Raw genomic sequence first — 23431 nt, 5'->3', positions numbered from 1 at the left:
TTCTCGGGCAATCATCTCAGTGATGGTTTTCAACACAGGCTTTGGCAGCAGGGTAGTTGCAGTAGCAGAGTCCTTTTTGAGCAGCCAGCTGTGTGCCATGGTCTTGAGTTGAGAGTGGATGCATTGATGGCCATCAGCTGCAAATGCAGGGCACTGAGGAAAGGAGATGCATGCTATAATTCTGGGGGTTATACCTCCGTATGTCTTTTCTGAAGTGTTCAGGCAGCTTCAAAAGAACTTTGACAAAGCTGTGAAGTATGGTAGGTAGGAATTCTTGTTTCTAGATAAAAATACCGATACACAAGGGTTTAAGTAACTCCCTTAAGATAATACAGAAAGCTAGTAGCAGAACTGGAAGAGGGACTGAGTATTTTCTATGCCTAGATTTCTCTCTTACTGTATTGGGAATGTCACTCACAGAAGGTGAGAGGGGAAACAGTTTCTGTGCTGCGTTTGTGGTGGGTTTGGGTTTTTTTTGTTAAGAGTTCCCACCCCTCAGAGGACATGTTTTTTATCTTTGTAGCAAATGATTCTCCGTGTTTTCTTTGGGCATTGTAGGAGGCACGTTATGAATGTTTTTGGCAATTTGAGGCAGAACAGGCACCAGTAATAGCTACCTTTCACTTTTTTTGGTGTGATAGCCTGGGTCGTTTTCAGTTCAGACTCCTAAATATTAGAGAGGTTTGTTCAGAATGTTTGCAGCCAGAGCACGTGAAAATAATGAAGAGGATTTTTTTTTTCTTTGTAGGTTTGCTGGATGAACCTACCATAGTGTCACTCAGCACTGCATTGAACTCATTTATTGCAGGAGGAGCAGTAGATGTGAGGAGCCTTGCTGTCTATTGGAAGACCAGAGCGGTCTGAGTAATGTCAATCTTCTTCAAGATATATCAACGCTGCACTGCTGATTTTGTCTCAAGCTGTTTTGCCCCCAAAGGAGCACCATCTTCTGAAGTAGTCTCCCACATGTTTGTGCTTTGCACTGTGTTTTCTTCTGACCATCATGCCATGCTCTTCTCAGTTTTTCCTGTGGAGGTGGTGATGTGATCTTCAGCAGTGCGAATGAAAGAGTTCAAAGCCGTATGACAGATGTGAACCTAGTGGCTGTCCTGGTGGGAAATACAGTCTCAAGGCTGAGTAGGTTTTGGTTTAGTTTTCCTCTTCCCGGGAATATCAGTGCATTGTGTGTTTCATGGTCACCACATAAATCACTTCTCTAAGCGTGCAGCTGTGGAAAAATCTCATGGGAGCAGGTCCCACAGGCACTAGGACAGTGTATTGTAAAAACACCTCTAAAAAGCAAGTATTTTGTTTGAGGCAGTCCAAAGTGTAAAATATGCAGAAGAAAGCTCTGGAGGAGACTTTTTTTTCCTTTTTGAAGACTTTTATTTCCCCTTTCCGTGGTGTGGAGGACATCAAAATTTATGGCTTGCAGTATGCCCAGAATTAGTGATGGGAGATGCAGTTGAAGAGAGAGCAAAACAGGCTCAAATTAGCCTTGCATGCCGGCCTCTAAAACCGCAGTGGTCTTCTTTCTGTAACTTCTATTTTACATGGACTGCTAATCAGAACAGTCCATTATTTTCAAGCTTGTTGAAAATAATAATTGCAAGCACATTTATATCTACCAAGAAACTGATTTTCAAAATGTTAAAGCAAACAGATCATTCATTTTTCATTCTGACCAGTTAACATTTTTCTTTTTTCAGTAAACTGCAAAATGTCTTTTTGTCCTCTAACATGGAGACTTGAAGCAATAGAAAGGGATGGTATAAAAGACAAGCATTTGTCAGTGCTAGAGAAGCCAAGGACGTGCAAAGAAAACAGAGTATTTTAGTAGCAAATAGGCAAAGGCCACGAAAAACAGTTTTTACAGCAGATATCTTGCATAGCCAGCAAAGGGTCTGGTGTGGGAGTGCTCTACTGAGATAACCTCACATTTCAGTACCTAAACAACAGCAGCAGCGTTTTGAATCTTTGCAGGCACTTCAAGGCCTTGTTGAGGGGGCACAGCTGCAGAAGAGTTATGAGAATCCATTCAATCCACACCTTCTGAAATGTGCAAGGTTGTGTTAAAAGTTGTTTCTTAATTGGATCTGAACGGTACTGAAGGAGTGGGCAAACAAAACTGTTAATATAAAAGGCTGATAACTGAGTATGTTATTAATAGTGTCTAATTCAAGCTGACAGCTGGGAGGCAATTTAGTTACTGTTTAAAAAGTGTAAAGATAAAGATCACGTCAAATCAATGCTCTCACCGTATTTAAGCTTATTTTTTGGCATTTTAAAGTTCTAGTGAGTTACATGTGATTTGAAAACAGGTGTCTGTTTCAGTATATAGATTTGCCATGCACTTTTAACAAGGAGCTAGAATTGAGTACTGGTCAAGGATAGGGAAACACAAGAAATAATTGAAATTATTTATGAATACAAGTATAACTCTCCTAGTCTAGTGTCATCATGTACTTTGGAAAAAGTTAATAGCAAGCAGTTGGTGGATTGATTTTTTCAGGGCTTTTTTCATAGTTTGAAGCATTACTTCAAATCAGAAGTGAATCTGGTATTGGCATTGCAATATTATCAAGATTTGGAGCTTGTTTTCACAAGTGCAGAGTACCAGTAGGTCTTTGATATCTAAGGAATTCTTTACATCCACTTTTGCAATTTAGCAGTCATAGGAGCCCTCACAGAATTTCAGTGCATGAGAGCTATGCCTAGATGTGAGGATTTGCATGCATTTGTGAGGAATGGTGAATAATGAAACTGGCTTCAGGTAGTCTCCCTGTCATTGCTGCAGTCCCCAGCCTTTCCTAGCACTGACTAGTTTCCACACTCTTGTCATCTCAACTCATGTGATCCCATGAACTGAAAAAGAGCAGCCTCTGGACATTCTTGGACAGTGAGTGATTTCCTCTCTTTTTCAAGATTTAAAAAGATCTGCTATCCTCTTAAAGGCTTGCTTAGTTGTGCAGAAACTGCATCTGATGCATAGTGAAATGTGGAAACTGCACTTCCTACAGGAACTGCAATCCCATGCGATGAAAACTTAAGGTATCCTGTGTTATTTACTAACTTCTCCTACTGCTTGTACCCTGTCCTGGGGGATCAGGACTCCATTCAGTAAAGCATGCAAAAACATGCTAAAGTTTAAACATATGAGTACAGTTGCCAGGCATGTGCTTGAATACTTTGTTGTTTTAACCCCTCAAGTTCTCTGAAAGATATTAAAAAAATATATAAGAATGATCGTAGATTAAGCTAAATGAAGAGCGGATTAAAAGACAGGTAACTGTCTTTTAAACAGATAATGTTCATTAATGGCACTGCATGTCTCTCTGGTTTAAAAGCCAGTGAAAGTGCATAAACCCATAGTTTCCTTATAGAGTTAAGTAGCACCCTGAACATGTTGCATACCTTGATCTAGTTCATTTAGCAAGACCTGCTGATATCTGTGAAAGCCTAGCGCAGCACATGGAAGATAGTTCTGTAGTTTCGGCTGTGTTTACTGATGTACTATTTTTATTTCACTTGTTTTTAACAAGATCTTATATAATTGAAAATTTGTTCTCTTTCCACTGGCATGGACTTATTCACAGAGTATGCGTAACTGAATAAGAGGCAATATTATTGAGGAGCAGTTTGTGTTTGAACTGGATCTGAAACAAGAAAAACTGTTAAAGAAAGGGTGTATGCACTGATGAGAGCCTCAAGCTGTTGTAACTAAACCCTCTTAGGGCCATAACCTGGAAAAAACCCAAAGGTATTAAGGGGAGTCTGAGAAGAAAAAGATGAAGCTTTTGGTCAAGACATTTTGTTGCTGTCATGATTAGAGCACACTTGTTTCCAAGGAGCGAGGGCAGCTTTCCCTTCTGAAGACAGAGCAGAGCAATTTGTGCCATGGACACTCCCACAACAGTGGCAGCACCTGCCCAAACAAGCAGGTCTTGGCCACAAAAATCCAGGCATTTAGAAACTCTTGCAGGTGTTTGTACAGCTTAAATTTTACTTTGCTCAGATTTTCCTTACCACAGTAAATTAATTTAGCTGGTAGGAGGGCCTACCAGCGAACTGAGTCATAATGCTTACACAAAGACATTAGCAAAGACAGGGTGTTTGGTCATTTGTTCACCAGGTTTTGCATGTGTAACTTATATTTGCTGGAGGGAAGAGGAGACAAGACAGAGCACGCTTCCTTCCTGCAGCAAACCCTTGGCTTGTTGCAGGCAAGCAGCTTGCAGTGTGCTTGCTCCGTCAGCTTGCCAGCAATGACAAAGCAGCATTGGAAGTGCTTGGCAGCAAATTATTAGCTGAAATGATTTGACTTCAATGGATTTTTCCCAGTCAAGATTTTGACCACCACTTGGTTTAGATTGTAATTGAAGTTTACTGCTCATAGCAATACGGCAGTGTTGTTAAGAGGCACCAAGGTCTCTGGACTTGCAGATTTGATTTGCTATATGTTTGTGAGTTTTGTATTTCTTCTGTACCTTTGCTGCTGTCTTTCTCTTTGAGGGGATTGTGCAATTGGTTCGGTTTTTTTAATGGTTTTGCTGGTGGTTCTTTATTCCACGTGTTTTTTATCTGTCTCCAGAATGAGATCTGGTTGCCAACACTTCTTACCTTGAGGACTGCAGTGTACAGTCTGCTTTGCTCTTGCTGTTACTACACATGCATCCCAGCTGTCAACATTTTCTTTGTCACTTCTAGTCTTGTGCTTTGTTATTTTGTTGTCCATAACATTTAATTTCTCTTCTGGGTTTTTGTTTGGTTGGTTTTGATCTATTTCTGTTCTTAGGTACACACCTGTTTAGAATATGATTGGGAAGGCTTAGTTATATGCACTAGGAGTCATGATAAAGCCCCAAGTTTCTGCAGGAAGATGGTAAAAGGTGGCCTTTACATTACACCCAGTTGATTTAAGGACAATGTAAAGCATGCTTGCTCTAGCTGGCCTCCAGAGTGTCAGGGTTTAACCCCAGTCAGCAGCTAAGCACTACCCAGCTGCTTGCTCCCCCCTCAGTGGGACATGGGAAAGAACTGGAAGAGTAAAAGTGAGAAAAAGTAATGGGTTGGGATAAAGACAGTTTAATAAATAAAACAAAAGCTGAGCATGCAACCAAAACAAAACAAGGAATTCATTTGCTACTTTCCAGCGGCAGGCAGGTGTTCAGCCATCCCCAGGAAAGCCAGGCTCCATCACCTGTAGCAGTTACTTGGGAATGCAAACAGCATCACTCCAAATGTGTGTCCCCCCGTTCCTCCTCCTTCCCCCAGCTCTGTATGCTGAGCATGGTGCCAAACAGTATGGAATGTCCCTTTGGTCAGTTGGGGTCAGCTGTCCTGGCTGTGTCCCTCCAAACTTCTTGTGCACCCCCAGCCTACTCACTGGTGGGGTGGGATGAGAAGCAGAAAAGGCCTTGGCGCTGTGTGAGACAAAAACATCCCTGTATAATCAATGCTGTTTCCAGAAGAAATCTAAACCATAGCCCCTTACTAGCTGCTATGAAGAAAATTAATTCTACCCCAGCCAAAAGCTGCACACAAGGTTGCAAATGCATTTCTTGCATTTACAGTTGTAAGTGACCTCCTTCCAATTATTTAATTTTACAGTTCTGCTTAGGCATGTGGAGGGCTGAACCTTCTCTGTAGCTGTACAGATGAGGCATATCCACTTAATTTCATCAGGACATCCCTGTAACTTACAGCCAACTCTTGTGCTGCTGGATAGCCTGCATAAGGACACTCTGTAGCCCTCTTTAGCAAAGTCGCTGGGTTTTGAATGGGCCTCTAAACAGAAGTAGTTACTGGTTGCTGAGGGCTCTGTTTCACTTTATGTATATTTGAAAGACAAGTTATAAAAATGCAAGCAATGCATACCAGCCTTTTTAAAGCCATACTTTGATTGCCTGTGACTGCAATACTCCTTTAATAGTAAAATATGGTGCCGAGTAGAAAGGATGAATAAGAAGGTGCATGAGGGAGTGCAAAGCTGTACAGGTTTTTCTGAAATTAAGCGTATGTGTTACTTGTACACACTGCATTGCTGAAAAACTGTGAATAGCTCTTGACTGCAAGTCTGCTCTGCACTTGCGCTTCATTTGTTTCTGCATTGCCAGTCATGTGAGTCCTTCTTAAAGTCAAGTGTGATCCACGGTCTGGTGGTGAGAAAGGCTGAAGTTGCAAGTGAAACTTGGGAAGAAGCATGTTGTAGTTGCCACTTCAGGAATAAAATGGTCTAAGCAGCTGATTGTATGTGGTTTGACTGCAGGGAGAAAATGTTAAGTTAGAAACTAATTTGTAAGACTTTACTACAGCACTCTTAATTCTCTGGTGAACAGTTGTGGATGCTGAAGGCAGATGATTTGCTTGGAGCAGTGGTGGCAGCTTTCTTTGCAGATTCCTCAGGTCTGAGTTTTATGTGGTTACGTGAAGGACAGCTGTTTGCTGAGGTTCAAATGCTTTGTAAGCAGTACATAACAGTGTCATAATTACTTTTTCTCTGCAGATATTCTTAATACTAAGTGTGTTCATCATTCAGCAGTTGGCCTTTTGTTTGGAAAAGACCCTGACTCAGTCTGTGATGGGATAACTCGTGTTGCCTAAAAACACAAATGAGGCAAAGATTGTGCATTGCCATCCTGCACTAGCCTGAAACCAGTGCAATGCCCCTGGGCTGGAGGGAGCAGGAGTCAGCCGCAGGGACTTTGTACTAGGAGGCTGCTGTGGCCCTGGGGAGAGGGTTCTGGTCCTCACTGTCCTTTCCTGGGGAAGATCTCTAGCCTCCTGCCTTGAACAAAGGATGAGTGTTGTACAGCTTTAAATTAGGAATCACTGAAACCTGTATTAAGCACTTTTCTGCTGTCAGGCCAGTGTGCCAGGGCAAGACACACCTCCTATCCCAAGTGCTGGTTACCTGGCAGAAGCCCACTTGTGCCTCTTCAGTAGAACAGCTGAGCTTTGCAAGAACTGGCTGGAGCTCTGCAGCTGGGCTGGAGCCTGGCCCAACAGTGGGAGCTGTTAATGGCATGATTGATGCCTTCAATTTAACCCCTTACCAGCAGTTGTGCTGATTAGTATTGGAGCTATCAGATGTCACTGTCGAACCATTACCCTTCAGAGCCAAACTTGCTGCAGCAGTAATCCTATAGAGCATGGCTTCCATTTGCTGCACCACCACCACCTGGGGCTGTTACTGTTAACTATCTACAGCATGAGAGTTTCTAGTCCAGTCTTAACTTTAAATGTAAATAGAAATGAAGAATATTTCTATCAGTAGTTGTGTAGGTGCAGATTTCTACCATGAGTGTGTAGAAGGCAATAATTACTTCTTAATATTATCAAAACAAGGATGCGCTGTATCTATATTGTAAATATACAGAATTGTGACAAATGGTATAATGGCCTTCATCAACCATTTTTCCCTCTGATGGGAACAATCTTTCATGTTGTCTTTGGGCCTAAAAAATAGAATACAATGCATCAGAGGTGATTTGAAATTCAGTTTGATAGTAACTATCATGTGGTGGCCAGTAATGAAGACTTAAATATGTAAGGATCTGACCCAAAGCATCTATCAAATACAGGCTTTAATTTCAAAGGTAAAGAGAGAATGGCTAATTTAATAGTCTTTTTATCAAAGGTATTTTTTATAGCATGAAGGGCGTATAAATATAGACTAGCAATTTGTGGGCTAATCCTTTTTTGCATTAATATGGTTAATTTGTTTTCAGTTCACTTGTTCAAAAAATTAATTTTCCCCTCACTTTCTAGGAGTCTTTGAAGTTCGCATTCAACTGTCAACCTTTGTCTCTCTTCCCTCACCCCCTCACATTCCTTGAGTGCATTTATGCAGGTTGAGAGTGAGCAGTTCAGTGCCTAGCTCTAGGGAATGAATTCGTATTATCCATCTTAATTTTCAGGTGTTCAGTTTCACATACCTACATAGTAAACAAAACCAGTTTGAATTCAAGTTAAACATTGATTATACTTTTTAAATGGTTATAAAAGGCAGGTTTAAAAAAATATATATATATTAAAAGTTTTCCCAATACGACCAGTTTCTTTCCTGCTTCAAGCTTGCCTACTTAGAAAGGATCCTGAAAGAAACTGTTTCTTCAGAATGAGTTTATCGTAGTGGAAGATGTTAGCGAAGAGTCAGTTCCCCATGAGCTGACACAAGTTTTCTGATAGAAGTTTTTTTTCAAAACCTTTTCTCATCTGTATTCCTGCTGTTTCCACTGTCAGCGTGGCTGAAGTGGGGGACAGACTCTACCAGCCCTCCATGTTTAGAAGTCATGATATATACAACATATCTCATGACCAGGGATTTTTCATGAAATGAACATAGAAGTCACTAAGGGGGAACTAAACTGGATTAAAAACTTTAAACTGAAAGTGAAAATCAGCAGAAAAGGCCTTCCGAGTCTAAAGCACTGAGAATGGGTGCATTGAAAGCTAGGGCTGCAAGGCTTTCTACTAACAAAGACTGGAGTTCAGGATGTCTGCATTTTTGAGCTTGCAGCTCTTGATGTTTTTAACCTGTGAAAGAGGAGAAAAGAGGCACAGTTTCACTGTCAGTTGGAAAGGAAGAATCTACTTTGCCCCAGTGTTTAAAGTTTTGACGTAATTTTTGCATGAAAGGATGCAACAGGAGGCTGTTTGAATTTCTGCATGGAAAGATGAGAAAACCAGTAAATGTGTGTGGGCACAGCCTCATGATAAGACTGCTTGCCAGAGATGTGGGATAACGTGGCTCAGGCCCTGGCTCGGCTCAGCTCAGCTCTCAGTTACATGGTTCTGTTGCCTTTGTTTCCTGCTTTTTTTTTTTTTTTTTTTTTTACTGGATTCTTTCCCTTCCATAAAGCTTTAAAAGAAATATCCATTTCCCGAGCAGTAGCACTAAAACTTTCAGAAATTCTGTGCTGGGTGTGAGAGGCTTAAATCTGGTATAATTTCTTGAATTAAAGGAAGGCTTTAGTCCTGTTCTGAAAGGTTCAATTTCACGTTTAAAAGAAAACACAGAGTAGATATATGTGCCTCTATATACAGGCTTTAAAATTAAAAACTTGGATATAGGTGCAGATTTTCCCAGAAACTTATGAACACAAGAGGAGGCCATGAGCTCTGAAGACCATGGCCTGATGGCAATAACGGGCAGCCCAAAGGGTAGCAGTTGTAGAAACAAAGGGTGGTGCCAGGTTTCTCATGAACTGGTGCTTTTCTTCCACTGCCCATGATGCTGTCAAGCTCTGAATTCTGGGTTTGCTCACCACAGCTAAAGGATCCAACAGAAAGAATCTTATCTCTTTCATGTGTATTTGGGTTTTGGTTTGAGTCTCTGTAATGTAAGGTGTCTCAAATAAAAGAAATGGAGAGAACTGTCTAATTTTACTGCCGTAGCCAATCTGCACATTACAGTGACTGTAACAATGGAAGTTTCTGACACAAAATGTATTGCAGGTTATCAGCTTGACATAAATTAATAATTAAAAAAAGCGGAGGGGGGGAAGTTTTAAGCTAAAATATCCTTTGTTTTCCACCAGATAACTTCTTTGACTTTCTCTTAATCTGTCTCTTTTTTAACGAAGTAAATCACTGCTTTCCCAGAATGGAATTAATGGAAAGTGTTAGTACTTTTTCCCCCTGAAATGAGGGACTTCATTGCTGGTACCCTATGCATCTGTGATATTAGGAAAAAAATGACCTTTGTGGGTTTCTTCATGAGTAGTGCTTTCTTCTGATTTACCTACTCGTGAATTTCACCAGGGTTTTTAAGGCCTTAGTAACTAAAAGTCAACTGTAGTTTGTGTTTTCTGCTACAGATCTTCTGAATAATTCATTGGTAATTTACTGTTTGGAACAACATCAAGTGAAAATAATGCGGAGTTTTTAAACGTTAGCTGGCACAATAAATGATGATATGAAAGGGAGTACACTTGCAAAAATTCATCTGTACTACATTAACATCCCATTTCACAAGAATCCCTGAGCCTTGAGTGTATTGATTGATTCAGCATAAAAGCTTCCGTTCATTTGCAGTATAGATCATCTGAAATGTCACGTGCTGGAGGCACGGTTATTGGTGTGTAGGTGCACAACTACCGTATCAGTTGTGATATGACACACAATATGACATACAGTGGACTTGTGTTAGCCTAAGTTTCCACAGTACCTCTGAAAGGATTTATAGCATGGCTGTAGGAGTTTCCTGGAGACATTAAGTCTTAGCCTGGGCTTCCCCTTCTCTTTCCTTGCCACTTTTCAGAAAGAAAATACATGTTTTGTTGTTCTTGAAAGTACTAAAGGAAAATTGAGAAAAATGGCAAAGAAGCTTAGTACAAATACAGTACAGCTTTGTGTACACGAGAATGAAAAATGGGTAAGATCTGAAAAGCATTTCATAGAGGGGAATGGAGAACATCACTGAACCTGAGGAATGGGTATCCTGAATTTGAAGAGCACATAAAAACAGATCAGGACCATCAATATTCAGGAAGAAGTTTGGCATATTCTGCCATGGCTTTCAAGGCGAGGAGCTGTTTGGGATTATCTTATCAATGATGCTGTGAGTGCTTTGCTGCAAAACCACTCTAAATACCTGGCCCTGCTATTACAGGAAAGCAAGATGCAGGGTGGTGGTGGGGGGTATGTTATTCACAGAGGTGCTGACTTCCTAATTATTTGAGGGTATCGCTTCTGCTGAGGCCAAGGTACCCGCACACCTCCATAGCCATCCTCACTAGAGGGCCGGCAGCTGGGCAAGGAGCCTGCACTTGGCTGACCATACTGTTCCTACCCCAAAGTACACTGCAACACACTGTTGTTTGTTTGTTTATTCATTTATTTTCTCCCTTCCTTGTGTCATTTTCCCAAAGGCCAAAACCCCCTCCCTGGGGGAAGTGGTGACTCTTCCCTGGGCCCTGTCAGCTCCTGCATGAGAGCAAGGGGCAGCATCCAGTTGGGCTTTGCCTCACACCCCACTTGCCTGCATCACATCCTGAGCCCCCTCCAGCTTCACTTTTAACCATTCTTGATGTGGTTTGTTTGGGTTTCTTCTTATTCCTCTGAAATGTTGTACCTCATCCTGATGCCACAAACACCCTCGCTATCTTAAAGTCCTCCCTGGAAACCCATGTATTTTGCTGCGTTTTCAATCACTATTTCTTCTCACAAAAGTTCTTTTTTGGCCTTACCTGTACATAAAAGTTGATGCTGACAGACCTGAGGAGTTTCAGGCAAAGATGGCAGGTCTCGCTCATCCTGTTTATACCAGCAAGAGCTCTAGTATAGAAGCAGTTATGTCAGCATAAGAGCTCTTTACTGTTTTACCATTTGGATAGTAGCTGTAAAACGTAAAATAAATCAATCAAAGCCCTGCTGTGTCCCAATTGCATATACACGCCTTTATATTAATATGTTTTTTTGCACAGACAGCTGCCATATTTCTGGGCTTGCTTCATCTTGGATTGGAAAATTGATCAGAAGGTACTTGATTTCCCTGCTGCAGACTTTCTCTGAAGCCTGTTGCTGTTGGTGTTTGTGCCGTAATTTCGCTGATTCGACCTCTATTTGTTACATGTGGGCTTACAAGTTAGCACTGCCTTGCTTTTCATTGTTATAGGGCTTTACAAAAGCTGCAGTTTCTTTGTAATTGCTAATGATTTATGTTTTTCAAAAACATCGTGGAATGTTTCTCAGCCCCTGTGGCTTAGTGTTGCATGCAATGTATTTGAGATGGACAAAAACTTTCTGGTTTTATTGTTGGCAGAGGGGAGAGTGTCAAACGCTTCCCCCCGTGATGTGTTACATTCAATAGATTCCAGCATTTGTGTCAAGTTGAGAGGCATGATTCTTCTTCCCTAACTAAGAGTAAAAGCAGATGTGAGTGCTGGAGCAGCGTGTTCGCTCTGAAGCTGCATTTCATCAGTAGTAAGCTAAGTGTTTACCTGTGTCTGCACTGTGCTGTACAAGGAGGCACTGAGATACTTGGACTGTTATTTCTGTATTGTGTAGAAGTATTTATTGTTTGAAATCCCTTTGGTTGTTTTTTGGGGTTTTTTTTTGTTTGTTTGTTTTTAGTCATTCCTCCCACATAGCTCATTTTCTTGATCCAGAGTTTTGCTGCTGCTACAGGCTGGTATCATTTAGCATGTGTCAGCTCTGGATCTAACGTGCAAGAGTAATGGAGCAGGAAGCCTTCAGTCTTCACTGAAACTGCTAACGGGATGGTCCAGAGGTTGTGGTTTGAGACTCAAAATGGGACTTTTGCTAGCCTGTACCACTGGAAACTCACTGAGATGGTTAATTCCCTCAAAAACTTGCTGAGGTGGTTGCTACAGGGATAGGTCTTTTTTTATTTCTTTGTTCTAACCTGTGACCCCATAGCTAGTGACTTGTAGGCAATTTCCATTACACACTTGCATACCTGCACTGTCTTTGCACTGGGGCTTCCCTTCACCTTCTCCAGAACTGCTGCAGAGGCTGAAATATGGTGCATGGTAGAGCACTCTGGGCAGAATGATTGCTTTCAAAGTAAAACAAACTCTTAGAGACCTTTGGTGCTCTGGCTGTCTTTCAGATGTAGCTTTGTTTAATTGTTTCAGAAGCCAGACTAGAACATGCAGTGCGTGTTTGGAGTAAATAAGGAAAATATTTGGGGGAAGAGACTGGCAGAATTTTCTCACAGAAAGTTCTCTGCTGTAGCTGCCTTATTTACACCTGCTGAAATGCTTTCATAAAATTATTTATAAATTTGCGGTTCAGCTACGTCCTTTTTCACTGGTTATGTCACTGAATTTTCCCAGCAGCCGTCTGGGTCTCACTTTGCACGGTTGCTGTCTGCACAGTGAAATTAATCCTGTCTTGGGATCTGCAGAGGAGTGTTTAAATTTATAATTCAGATGGATACAGCTCCTGTGGCAGAAACTGTGAAGAGGTTCATGAATTTCTAATTAGAAGGGATTCATTCAATGAATATAATTTCCTAAACCAAGTTGTGGTGTGGAGCATAGATGAAGCTTAATGTTTAGGTAATTAAAATATGCGTATTCCCCCTAGAATGTGTGAGCCTTACCCTGAGTAACCAGGTTTCCTTTTGGATGCTTCTCTCTACCATGCTTGTATATTTCAGGAGCAGGACAGCAATGCTTTCAGATAGGCAGAAACGTCCCTTATCTGTTATGTTACAAACAGAACAACTGAACTGAAGTTACCATGGGAGGAAGTCTCTCATGAATTCAAAACCTGCCATTCCAGTCAGGAAATGGGTTTCCAGCTTCTTCCCTGGGTATTTAGTGCTTTGTTATTTCTTCCCATATTCATTTTTCAGGCTTAGCTCATAAATGATTGTAAAACTGTTTTCAAGATTTTGACGAGGAAGGTAGTGTATAAAACTAAAATCCCAATATTTAGAAGCCTGCAATGATTTGAATAGAAAATGCATCCAAATGATCACATAAATCGTGGTATACAAAGTAAGCAGAAAAGCTACCTGTCAAGGAAGCTTCTTTCTTGAGCCCCAAGGCAAACAACTTAAGGCTTGAAGCATAAGCCACAAATCCTGCTTGTTAAGCTTACAATGCGCATTTTCATTCAAAATGGGAGATTTCTATGAAACACTTTGCCGATTCGCACTTCTGCACCAGAGCTCCCAAGCCCTATCAGTTCAGCTCCGCAGCTGCTTTTTGCAGCTCCTGCAGCGCGGAAGTGTTGGGGATACCAGGCAGTACCTGGGCAGTGCGATGCCTGCGGACCTTCCCTTCCTTTAGCTGCTGGAGCACAACTTTAGCCAGACCTCAGGACCTCGTCCTGCAGCTGTCTTCCTGACAGCATCAGCTTTGGGTGAAGGAGGAGACAGGAAGGAGATAGGACTGCTAAGAATATGGCCTTAAAGCTGAGAGAACAAAATGTTTCTGCAAGTTGCGGTTGTTTTAAATAAGCTGTAGTTGACTTGATGGAGGAACCCCTAGTTGAAATTCAGTGGGCTTTGCAGGATATTAGCATTACTAATTTATGACAGCTCCCTCTGGCTTTGTTATCGGTATTGGAGATTCTGTGCTGTGCTAGCTTAGACCTTCAGGGGAGCTGGACAAGCTGGTGCTAAGCCACCATTTGCCCTCCATCTTACGTTTTCTCTGGCAGTTGGATGCAATTTGTGAATATCTCCATTTTTCCAGAATCTTCAAATCTTGGTTGCTGTGATTAACAGTGTATTGGACATACCTAATATGCACTGACAGTGTTTAAGTACAGGATGGGTGACTTACGCAGGGCCCCTTAAATCCAGAAACCGTGGAAGTAAATAGGACCTTTGGGAAACACTGGATCTAATCATGTAGTTTAAGGAGTCTGCACTTAATCAGGTACTTTCTCAGATCATTGGGGTTCTTGCGCTCTGCATAGTGTGTAGGTGGCGTGAATGCCTGGCACACCACAGGCAAGCTTTGTGGGCACATGTGGAGGGCAGTTATCTGGGGTAGCAGACTGCTGGGACAGAAAATACCAATTGCTCTGATGCCTGCTTTGTCTAGACCAGAGTCCTGGAAATGCAGGCTAGGGATGTCTGTTACTGCAGCCGCTCTTTCTGTAATCCCAAGCTCTCCTCTGTTTCATTTTTAAGGTTTGGTTCAGAAGGGTGAAAGATGTACTTTCATGAAACTAATCTTTGAAAATATTTTTTGAAAAGATGTTACAGCATGCTTGAGAGCATGTCAATGATACAACATTTGCTCAACCTTCTAGAACTAGTCCTTGTTATAAAAAAGGCCCTGATCCTGCTGGATTGAAGTAAACATGACCTGTGGATTTTAACGTGAGGTTTAATGGATTTTTAATTACATGAATACAATTGCTCAAGGCTGGTAAAATTTATGTGTTCTCTATATAGATCTATGCCAGAAGTTCAGTCAAGAGTAGTATTTTCCTAAGTATTTTCCTTTGTTTTCTTGTCTAAATAGCAATAGGAAGAATACCATTCTGCTGGAAAGGCGGGTAGGACTAATAATCACAGCAGTACAGAACCAGCAGGTATTTTGCATTCCAGCATTGCAAAGTAGATCTTTAGAGGAGGGAGCGGAGAGTTGCCCTTGCTTCTGTCCTCCACAGTCATCTTGATCCTATAAAACTGCTCCTGTTCTTACAGGGTGGGCTTGACAGTCAGTGAGAAAAAAGAAAGCAAATTCAGTCAGCTTTTTTAGGATTTTGTTGCATGGGATGCAGATGACTATTCAGTTGAATAGTTTTAGCCTGAAAGTAGTGACTTTCTATTTAATTGCAATTTCAGGCTACAACTTCACATGCTCAAGCAAAAGTCTTCTGTAAAGCCTTGGGAACCCAGATAGCATCTTTTAAATGATAGTTTACAAAAACTAATGTATTAAAAAAACACCAACAAACGAACACTTACAGTAAGCAGCTTTTTAAGGCAATACATAAATCATCAGGAAGTTGGGATCTAAAAGCATGTTTGGGACAAAGTGGATTCTCCTGACTGGTATACTGAAACTTTTAAGATGGGATAGCTGATAAAATGCTCTTTTGTTTTTTGATCTGTGCAGCGGTGTGTGGCCAAACAAGGTGCTCATGAATGGGGAGTGTTTGGACCATGGGGCTTGTCTTTCCTTCCCTCCTTGTGGACTTCTAGGCAGAAGTGGGAGAGTGCCCAAGGAGGATTTGCAGCGGTATGCCTACAGTCTTTTCCAGATGCAAAACCTAATCAGATTCCGTTTTGACAGAGCTAATGGGTAGAGAAAGGGATGTCTTGTGCCAATAGCTATTTTTGCTTTCCTGATCTGTGAATGTCTGTGGAATTTCCCTGGGTTTGGTCCAGCTTCTACTTGACTAGAAAAGTCCTGTTGGATCTGTCAGTAAGTGAACGTGGTTGCCTTTTCATGGTGAGTTCCACTCAAGGACTTAATTTCCCTTTTTGTGCTATAAAATCAGCAAAAGCAGATATGCAGACCATGTATGGACAGGCAAAAAAGAGGTTAGAGAGCTGGGTGGAGAGGAGCCTAATGAAGTTCAAGAAAGGCCAAGTGTGGGGTCCTGCAGCTGGGGAGGAACAGCCCCCTGCACCAGTACAGGCTGGGGCTGACCTGCTGGAAGGCAGCTCTGTGCAGAAGGACCTGGGAGCCCTGGTGGACAGCAAGTTGCCCACGAGCCAGCACTGTGCCCTGGTGGCCAAGGCCAGTGGGATCCTGGGGGGCGTGAGGAGGAGCATGGCCAGCAGGCCGAGGGAGGTGATCCTCCCCCTCTGCTCTGCCCTGGTGAGGCCCCATCTGGAGTGCTGTGTCCCCTGCTGGGCTGCCCAGTTCAAGAGAGACAGGGAGCTACTGGAGAGGGTCCAGCAGAGGGTCCAGAGGCGGTGAGGGGGCTGGAGCATCTCCCTGGTGAGGAAAGGCTGAGAGAGCTGGGCCTGTTCAGCCTGGAGAAGAGAAGGCTGAGAGGGATCTTATCAATGCGTACAGATCTCTGAAGCACAGGTGTCAAGAGGACGGGCCAGGCTCTTTTCTGTGGTGCCCAGAAACAGGACAAAGGGCAATGAGCACAAACTGGAACACAAGCATTTCCATCTGAATCTGCGGAAAAACTTCTTTAATTTGAGGGTGAGAGATCACTGGCACAGGCTGCCCAGAGAGGCTGTGGAGTCTCCTTCTGTGGAGACATTCAAAACCTGCCTGGACACGATTCTATGCGACCCGCTGTAGGAGAACCTGCCTTAGTAGGGGGTTGGACTACATGATCTTTAGAGGTCCCTTCCAACCCTGACCACTTTCTGATTCTGTGAAAGCCCCCCAGCAGGGCACTGACCCTGTGTCAGCCATGTTCACTAGCAAGCACATGGCAGTGAGCTGTCCTGCGCCCTCCTGGCTGCCGTGGCCAGCCGTGCGAGCTGCCTCAGCCGTGTGATGGCAGAGTAGGCTTCTGTCTACATCTTGCAAACTTTCTGGGCAGGTTAATCCAACACCACTTTGTGGCAGTCAGTAGTAATTTCCTATTTAGTATTAAAAGGCTGCATTTCCAGAAAATTGTGTCTGCTTTTCTTTTTTTGTAGTAAATCTTAAGAACGTTTTGTCATCCTTCCTGTAAAAAAAGGGCATAGGAAGTATAGTTTCATAGATGTAAGAGATTTACATGTAGACTGAGGAATGCATGAACAAAAAGACCTCCAGTGCTGAGAAATAAATCCACATCCTTTTTTTATTTTTTTGGAGCATGTATACTACTGTGGTTGCTTACTCGGCTACGATGGCCTTTGGCTTACAGTGCTTACTTTGCAATAACTTCACTGGGGTAGGGCTGGCTGAGAATAAACTAACCGTAAATAGGTTCCCCCATGGTTTCACATGCAGATCACACAGCAAAGTGTAGTTCTCAGTACTGACAACTATAATTTCTTCCTCAGTTCTAATTGGAGTTTTCCCACTGCTTCAGCTAGGCTCGTTAATAGTACATGCCTTTTAGGCAGCTGGCTTGCAATCTTAAATTAGATATCACCAGTGGGACTTGCCTCATCTAACTTGAGGCAGCTGAAACCTGTCAAACGAGTTGTTCTGTAAGAGTTCTGTCTTTCTCCATTGACTGTAAAGAGAGCCTGAATGACCAAGTCCTGGGGTAGGTGGTTATGTCCTAGATGTTTGAAGGAAGGCATTGAACTCTGGTCTGTTGACAAATTTCTGTGCAAGAAACTGGCCTTGCTGAAATGTATCTGAATCCTCTCAGTATTTTTAGCTCAAACAATGCTCTTTTAATGCCAGATTTTCCCCGTATATTCTTCTTGAAGTTAAATTTTGGGAAATGGCACTTGAACTGAACTAACAAATTGTGTGATGATCTAGTGAAAATAAAACGTTCCTCTTTCTATTTCGTTTTGAATCACTTCTGTCTGGCATTTTTACCTCTGTTTATATTCTCCAGTGATAAGGATAGAATTAACTGTTTTACTGGAGTATTTCAGAATTTATCCTGAAAGTGGTTCCTTCTGGTGAGGTTGGTGTTTCCCATTTGAATGGTTTTGATGTAGTCCTACATTCTGTTTTTCTTCCCCTTTTCTCCCCTTAAGTTCTATTCTTCCTAGTGTTTGGATAGTTCATTGACCTGACATTTGTTCTGTTTTAGGAGAAACCTGATGCCAGCCCCACATCTCTACAGCTGCGATCCCAGATTGAGGTAAGTACTTTGATTTTGATCATCCATTCATGTTTGTTTGTTCTTTGATTTGATACTGGGTGAAGGTTGCTCTCGTGTCTGCTCTCACTGCTACGTGTCTTCTTTTGCAGGAGTCACTTGGTCTAAGCAGCACCACATCAACACCCGACACTGAAAGAAAGTAAGTGAAGGCACAGGAGGTGAGAAAGGAGGGAGGGGGAATTTGTGTGTTTTCTTTTTCCTCGAAGTAAATTCAGTTTCGATTGTATTGGTGTTTCAAGGTTTCAGATCCAGCCGCTATTAATGAAACCTGTTTTGGAACCTGCTCCTTCTTTTGTTCTCGTTTGGCCTTTTATTATTTTGAGTTTTACAGGTGAGGGTTATCTTTTCTCCCCTCTGTGAGTGCTTAGGGTATGCATACACCAAGATGACTGGTAGTGATTTTTTTAGGAACATCACTGGTTTCACACTCTCCACAAATTAAACCTGCTTAAAAAATAACTTTCTGTGACTAGACCTAAATGCAGCCAAAAAGAGATAGGCGAGGGGAAGGGAGAGTTACTTAAATCACTTTCCTTTTCCTGTGCACTCCTGGGTTTGTAACTGTGCTTTTGAAGAAGGTGCCAAGGGAATGAAGTATTTAAAACCAAGTTAAAAGGAGCTTTAATTTTAACAGTCCTTAATAAAAACCTCTCTGTGAGGATTGAGAGGGTTTCTGTTTACTGTCACCTCCTGCTGCAATGTGTGTGCTTGTTTTCTGCTCCTCCTTCCTTTGATCCTAAGATCTTGGATCCCTACTGCTAAGGGTAACGTGCAGCAGTGCATGAAGACAACTGACACTGTATTTCCAGTTGCCTGCTCTTTGTGGGGTAGTGCCAGCTGGACTGATTCAGAGGGAGTATGTGGAATCCAGTTGTGATGTGATGCGCTTTTGTAAGGTTTAACAGTCTTGCATTTGAATATCTTCTAGTGATGCAATGCTGGATGGTAATAGGAAGGTTGTAAGAAATTGCCTCTCTTGCTCTTGCTAGTTCAGTAGGAGCATCAGTCCCAGAGGGAGCTCTGGTGGATGCGGGGTGTGGGACTCACCTCAGTGCTGGCGGTGTAGAAATCAGGTGTACAATAGGGACCAAGCTGCTTAGGGGCTTCCTGTGAGCTTGTCTGGAAGCTGGTTCATGCTAAAGATCTTGGAAAGTGATAAATTATCTTTTAGAGGTGCCTTGTCTGTCTTCATCACTCAGAGAGAAAGCAGTGATGGTTTGCTTGCGGTAGATGCTCTTTTTCAAAACAGCTTAAGACAGATAAGGTCAGTTTTACCTTGGATACCATCACTGCCCCCATGTTACATGCTGTTAACAGAGAAAGCCTAGAAGGCTTAGAGTTTGAAAGTGGTGCTTCAGATATTGAAACAGGGAAAAGGTATTTTGAAGGATACCTCCTTGTCCAACATTATAATGAAACAAGAAGTGCCAAGTGGATGGGATTGTAACCTGGGAAGTAAGCTTCCAAGGTTATACTGTAATCATGCTTTTTTCTTAGTCTCAAAGCACCTTCCCCATGGGTAAATATCATCATCTCACCCCAGGTAAATAATAAGATAAAGGCCTTTCAGGAGGACCGCACACAGCTGGGAATAAACTCCTCTTACAAGTTCTAGCCAGCTTCCTAAATTGTGTCTCTGTGTAGGTGTTGTACCACAAATAACTGAGTGAGAAGACAGTACAAAACATCTTCTGAGTGACTATTCTCAAGTGCCCATTTACCTCTCTGAAAGGAAATTAACCTCATTATCTTAGTTCACATAGAAGGGACCTGTGATTTTTGTGGACCTTTCAAGAATGTGCCCTGTTTGAGGATTTTTCAGTCAGTTGAAGGGCATAGATGATTAACTTGATCAGACATAGGAGACAGGCACAGAGCAGGTTGTGTCAAATATTTATGGAGTAAGAAGCAAGGCAATGTGATGCACACTAATTGGGCAAGGTATTGAAAATGATAAATGATACCTACTCAATACTATACAAATTATTCAGAGCTGAAATTACATAAGCTTGTGCTGTTAGTTGACAGCCTGCCACTTCAATGCTGGTTTCATCCCTCTAGCTTGGAGAGCTGAATTATCACTGGAATTTTCCAGGGTGTCAGAGTTTATAAAATTGACCTGCAGGAAAATGACCACTTCAAGTCCATCTGATATGTCTGTACTTGCTACTAACATGTTGAATTTGATATTTTTCAGGGAAGGATAGCATATTGGCCTTTGAGAGGGTTTGTTGGGAGTTCAGTGTTTAGTTTATGGCTTTCATGTGAATTTGCTGTGTGGGCATGCTAAGAAACAGGAAAGCTTGTCCCTTTGGGGACACTGCTTTTGTGGCCCCCTCATAATGTGTGAATGATCTGGGGTAAACCTTTTACAAAAGTTCTTTTGTTGTGAGAAGACTCCAGTTTGCCGAACCTGAAACTTGATGCAGATGTGCATTGGTTTCTCATGTTTGAGAAACCCAGAAAGAGATTTGGGGGGACAAAAGAAAAAATTTGTCCCAGAATAGCCAACCAGATTTTCAGGAGCTGAAAATTCTGTTGTTGTGAGTACTCTTTTAAAGCTCAAGTAAAAGCTTGCCCGAGAAAAGTTTATATTTCTACATATTGAAAATATAAACATTTTCCTAGGGTGAGGTGAGTTGTTTCTGGTCTGGTGTTCTGAGCAGGTTGGTTCGGAAAATAAAAGCAGTCCGGTGGAAAAGCCTGTGCTGGGATAGGGAGGAGGGAGCAAGCAGTCAGCTGGAACGTGGTCGCTCTTGGTAGCTCCCTTGCCCAGTGCTGCTGCCTGCACACCCTGCAACTTAATGCTACTGAGGTCTAAAGTTTTAAAATAACACACCTGAATCGTTGTTTAATTTGCCAGAGTTGAGGGATTCCAGAAATAAAGAGGCTTTGAGGGAGTCTGGAAGAAGCTATGTTTGTTTTAACCTGGTTTGGTTTTCCATTTCTGTGGTGCCCAGCTGAAGGGAGAGCCTGACGAGCTCCACTGTACGCTGCACTGAAAACAGATTAGCCTTGGTGGTCTGTGGTAGGAAAAAATCCTGTTTCTGTGGACAAGCAGTGTATGTTCAGTCTTGCCTTGAATCTTACTAACCCTGCTGCCCAGTCTGTTCAAAGCCAGTGTGAAATAGGCTGGTGCCCTCAGTCCAGCAAGTTGCTCAACAAGTCTCTGTCAAGTGGGTGATGTGCTGTAACACAGAGGAGCAGTGGCAGTGCCTGAAGGGAGGCAAAAGGGGTTAAGTGAGCCTGGAGGCAGAGTTGCTTGTCACTTGAAGTCATTGTCCCTCCAAAAAGCATTTGGGGCAATACAGCCTTCCTGTACTGACAACACTGTTCCTGTTAACTAGTTGAAGCTACAAAAACCTGCACATATGAACCTGCTTTATGCATTATAAATGCCCTACCAAAGATGGTTTTGGTTTGATTGATCCTGACAAAGAGAGAAAAATCTTCACTCTAGCGAAGGCCTCTGAGATCTATGTAAATAACAACAAAGGCTACTGATGTGGCCTGAAAAGCTATCCATAAACAGCATAAAACAAAGTTATGTTTGTTCAAACTTTGCCTCACAATTGCTTTGTTTTTTTGGCCATACTGGAGTTCCTTCTGTAAATTGAAACAGTTGGTCAAGCTTCTGAGTCGTATAATCAGCAAATAACACAAAGCATGGAAGGAGATGCTTGTAACTTTCTTCTGTTAATAATAAATTTCATTTTCCTTGCCCTTTCCAAGATTCCCATCTCTTAAACTGCATTCTTGCTGTCAGCTGTGGTGCTAGCGTAACTTTGCAGATTCTCAGCGTGCCTTCAGCAAAGTGACGACAGTGATGCTACTCATTTTAAAGAAAAATCTCCCCAGAACTGCAGGTGCTCATGTGTGGACACAGTGACTTCTGTTTTGCCAGAAGAATCATCAAAGTAACAAATATGCAGTAAATGTGTTCTTAGCAGTTACTATGGCATCTTTGTCCCCATACCATGTTGATCTGGGGATGTATTGTATATACAATCCTTATTATTTCGAAGTGATGGCAACACCCCAAGGATGTTTACTCAGGCAAGGGACTGAGCAGGGTTTCTCATAATTGTAAACAGAGCATTTAAAACAATGTAATCCAGCTTTTAGCCTGTTCCCATTTTTGAGCATTCAAGTCTACATGACAGACTGATGAGCTCTGCATGTTTGCCAGGAAATCCAGGTTAAATCCAGTCCCCTGAACTCAGGCTTCTGCATCCTGATTCTCATCCTGTTTTTAGAAGAACTGGGGATGTTGCAGGGGGGAAGTTGTGTGTTTTTCCTCTTGGGAAATAGATGTGTTTGCTGTCAGTTTGCTCCAGCAGCTTCTGGGCAAGTTTCAAATGTGGTGTATTAGACAACTGCCAGGAAAGAGAAGGAAGTGGGCGAGAGACCCAAGAGCACTTCATATAGATAGGATGAGGTACAGACATTCCTATATAATTTTTTTTTCTTTGCAGCTGCTAGAGAAAGGAAGGACAAAAAACATGTGAGGTAACAGTTGTGGCTGTATCTGGTGTTTCACAGACATTCCCCCCACCTTCACGTGGCTGTGGGTGTTACGAATTGTCACCTCCTACATGAATCACCTGCTGTTCCTTGAACTGTACCGCTCAAGCATGCTCCTGACCAAGTAAATGGTCATACTTCATATTGAGTGCCACAATTCATCCTGCTGTACTCCTCAGCCTGTACTCCTAAATCCCAGACTCTGCCAGAGCAGGGAGTTGAGCAGAAACAGACTTTTTGAGCAGAAGGTGCTGGAGAAAAGCACGCACATGTGGGGTGTAGGCAGCACAGGGCAGCATTGCTCAGGGGCTTTGCATTCCCCTGGCATGGGGGAGCTGCTGTGCCTCTTGGCAGCTGTGTCCTCAACACTCGTGTTTCAGCTGCTCCCGAGAGTGAATTTCTTTGTCGTCCTCTCTGTGTGTGCAGGATGTCATACATCTTCAACCAAGTTCCTCACACATTACAGTTTAGCCAGATCTCTGTTGGGAATGTCAGAGGACGAGTTATAGGCTGCTCAGGCATTATGGCTTTCACTGAGGTCGTTAGCAGGCAACCAGTGAGGCCACAACACAAGTGGCTGCTATCTGCACACTGTCCTCTCTGCAGGAGAGACTATTGACTGAACCAGTTTTTAAGGATTTTCTGTAATGGACGTGCTATAGTAAAGCCAGTCGCTGTCCTGTAGTATAAACTTGAACTCCAAATCAGCCTAAGGCTGGGA

General features: G+C 42.4%; 1 protein-coding gene across 7 annotated transcripts in view; it reads left to right on the top strand.

Annotated features, from left to right (window-relative positions):
* The window catches only part of LOC119149818 (SAM and SH3 domain-containing protein 1-like), a 570327-nt gene that overhangs the window by 489352 nt on the left and 57544 nt on the right, over window positions 1–23431 (top strand). For all 7 annotated transcript variants that reach the window (XM_037391573.1, XM_037391574.1, XM_037391572.1 and 4 more), the window contains 2 exons: window positions 18115–18165; window positions 18276–18325. In XM_037391573.1, coding sequence (XP_037247470.1) covers window positions 18115–18165; window positions 18276–18325 — 101 coding nt within the window. The remainder of the gene's footprint in view (window positions 1–18114; window positions 18166–18275; window positions 18326–23431) is intronic.

This window comes from Falco rusticolus, chromosome 6 (assembly GCF_015220075.1).
Source record: "Falco rusticolus isolate bFalRus1 chromosome 6, bFalRus1.pri, whole genome shotgun sequence".
Taxonomy (NCBI): Eukaryota; Metazoa; Chordata; class Aves; order Falconiformes; family Falconidae; genus Falco; species Falco rusticolus.
This window is presented reverse-complemented; position numbering and strand designations above follow the sequence as displayed.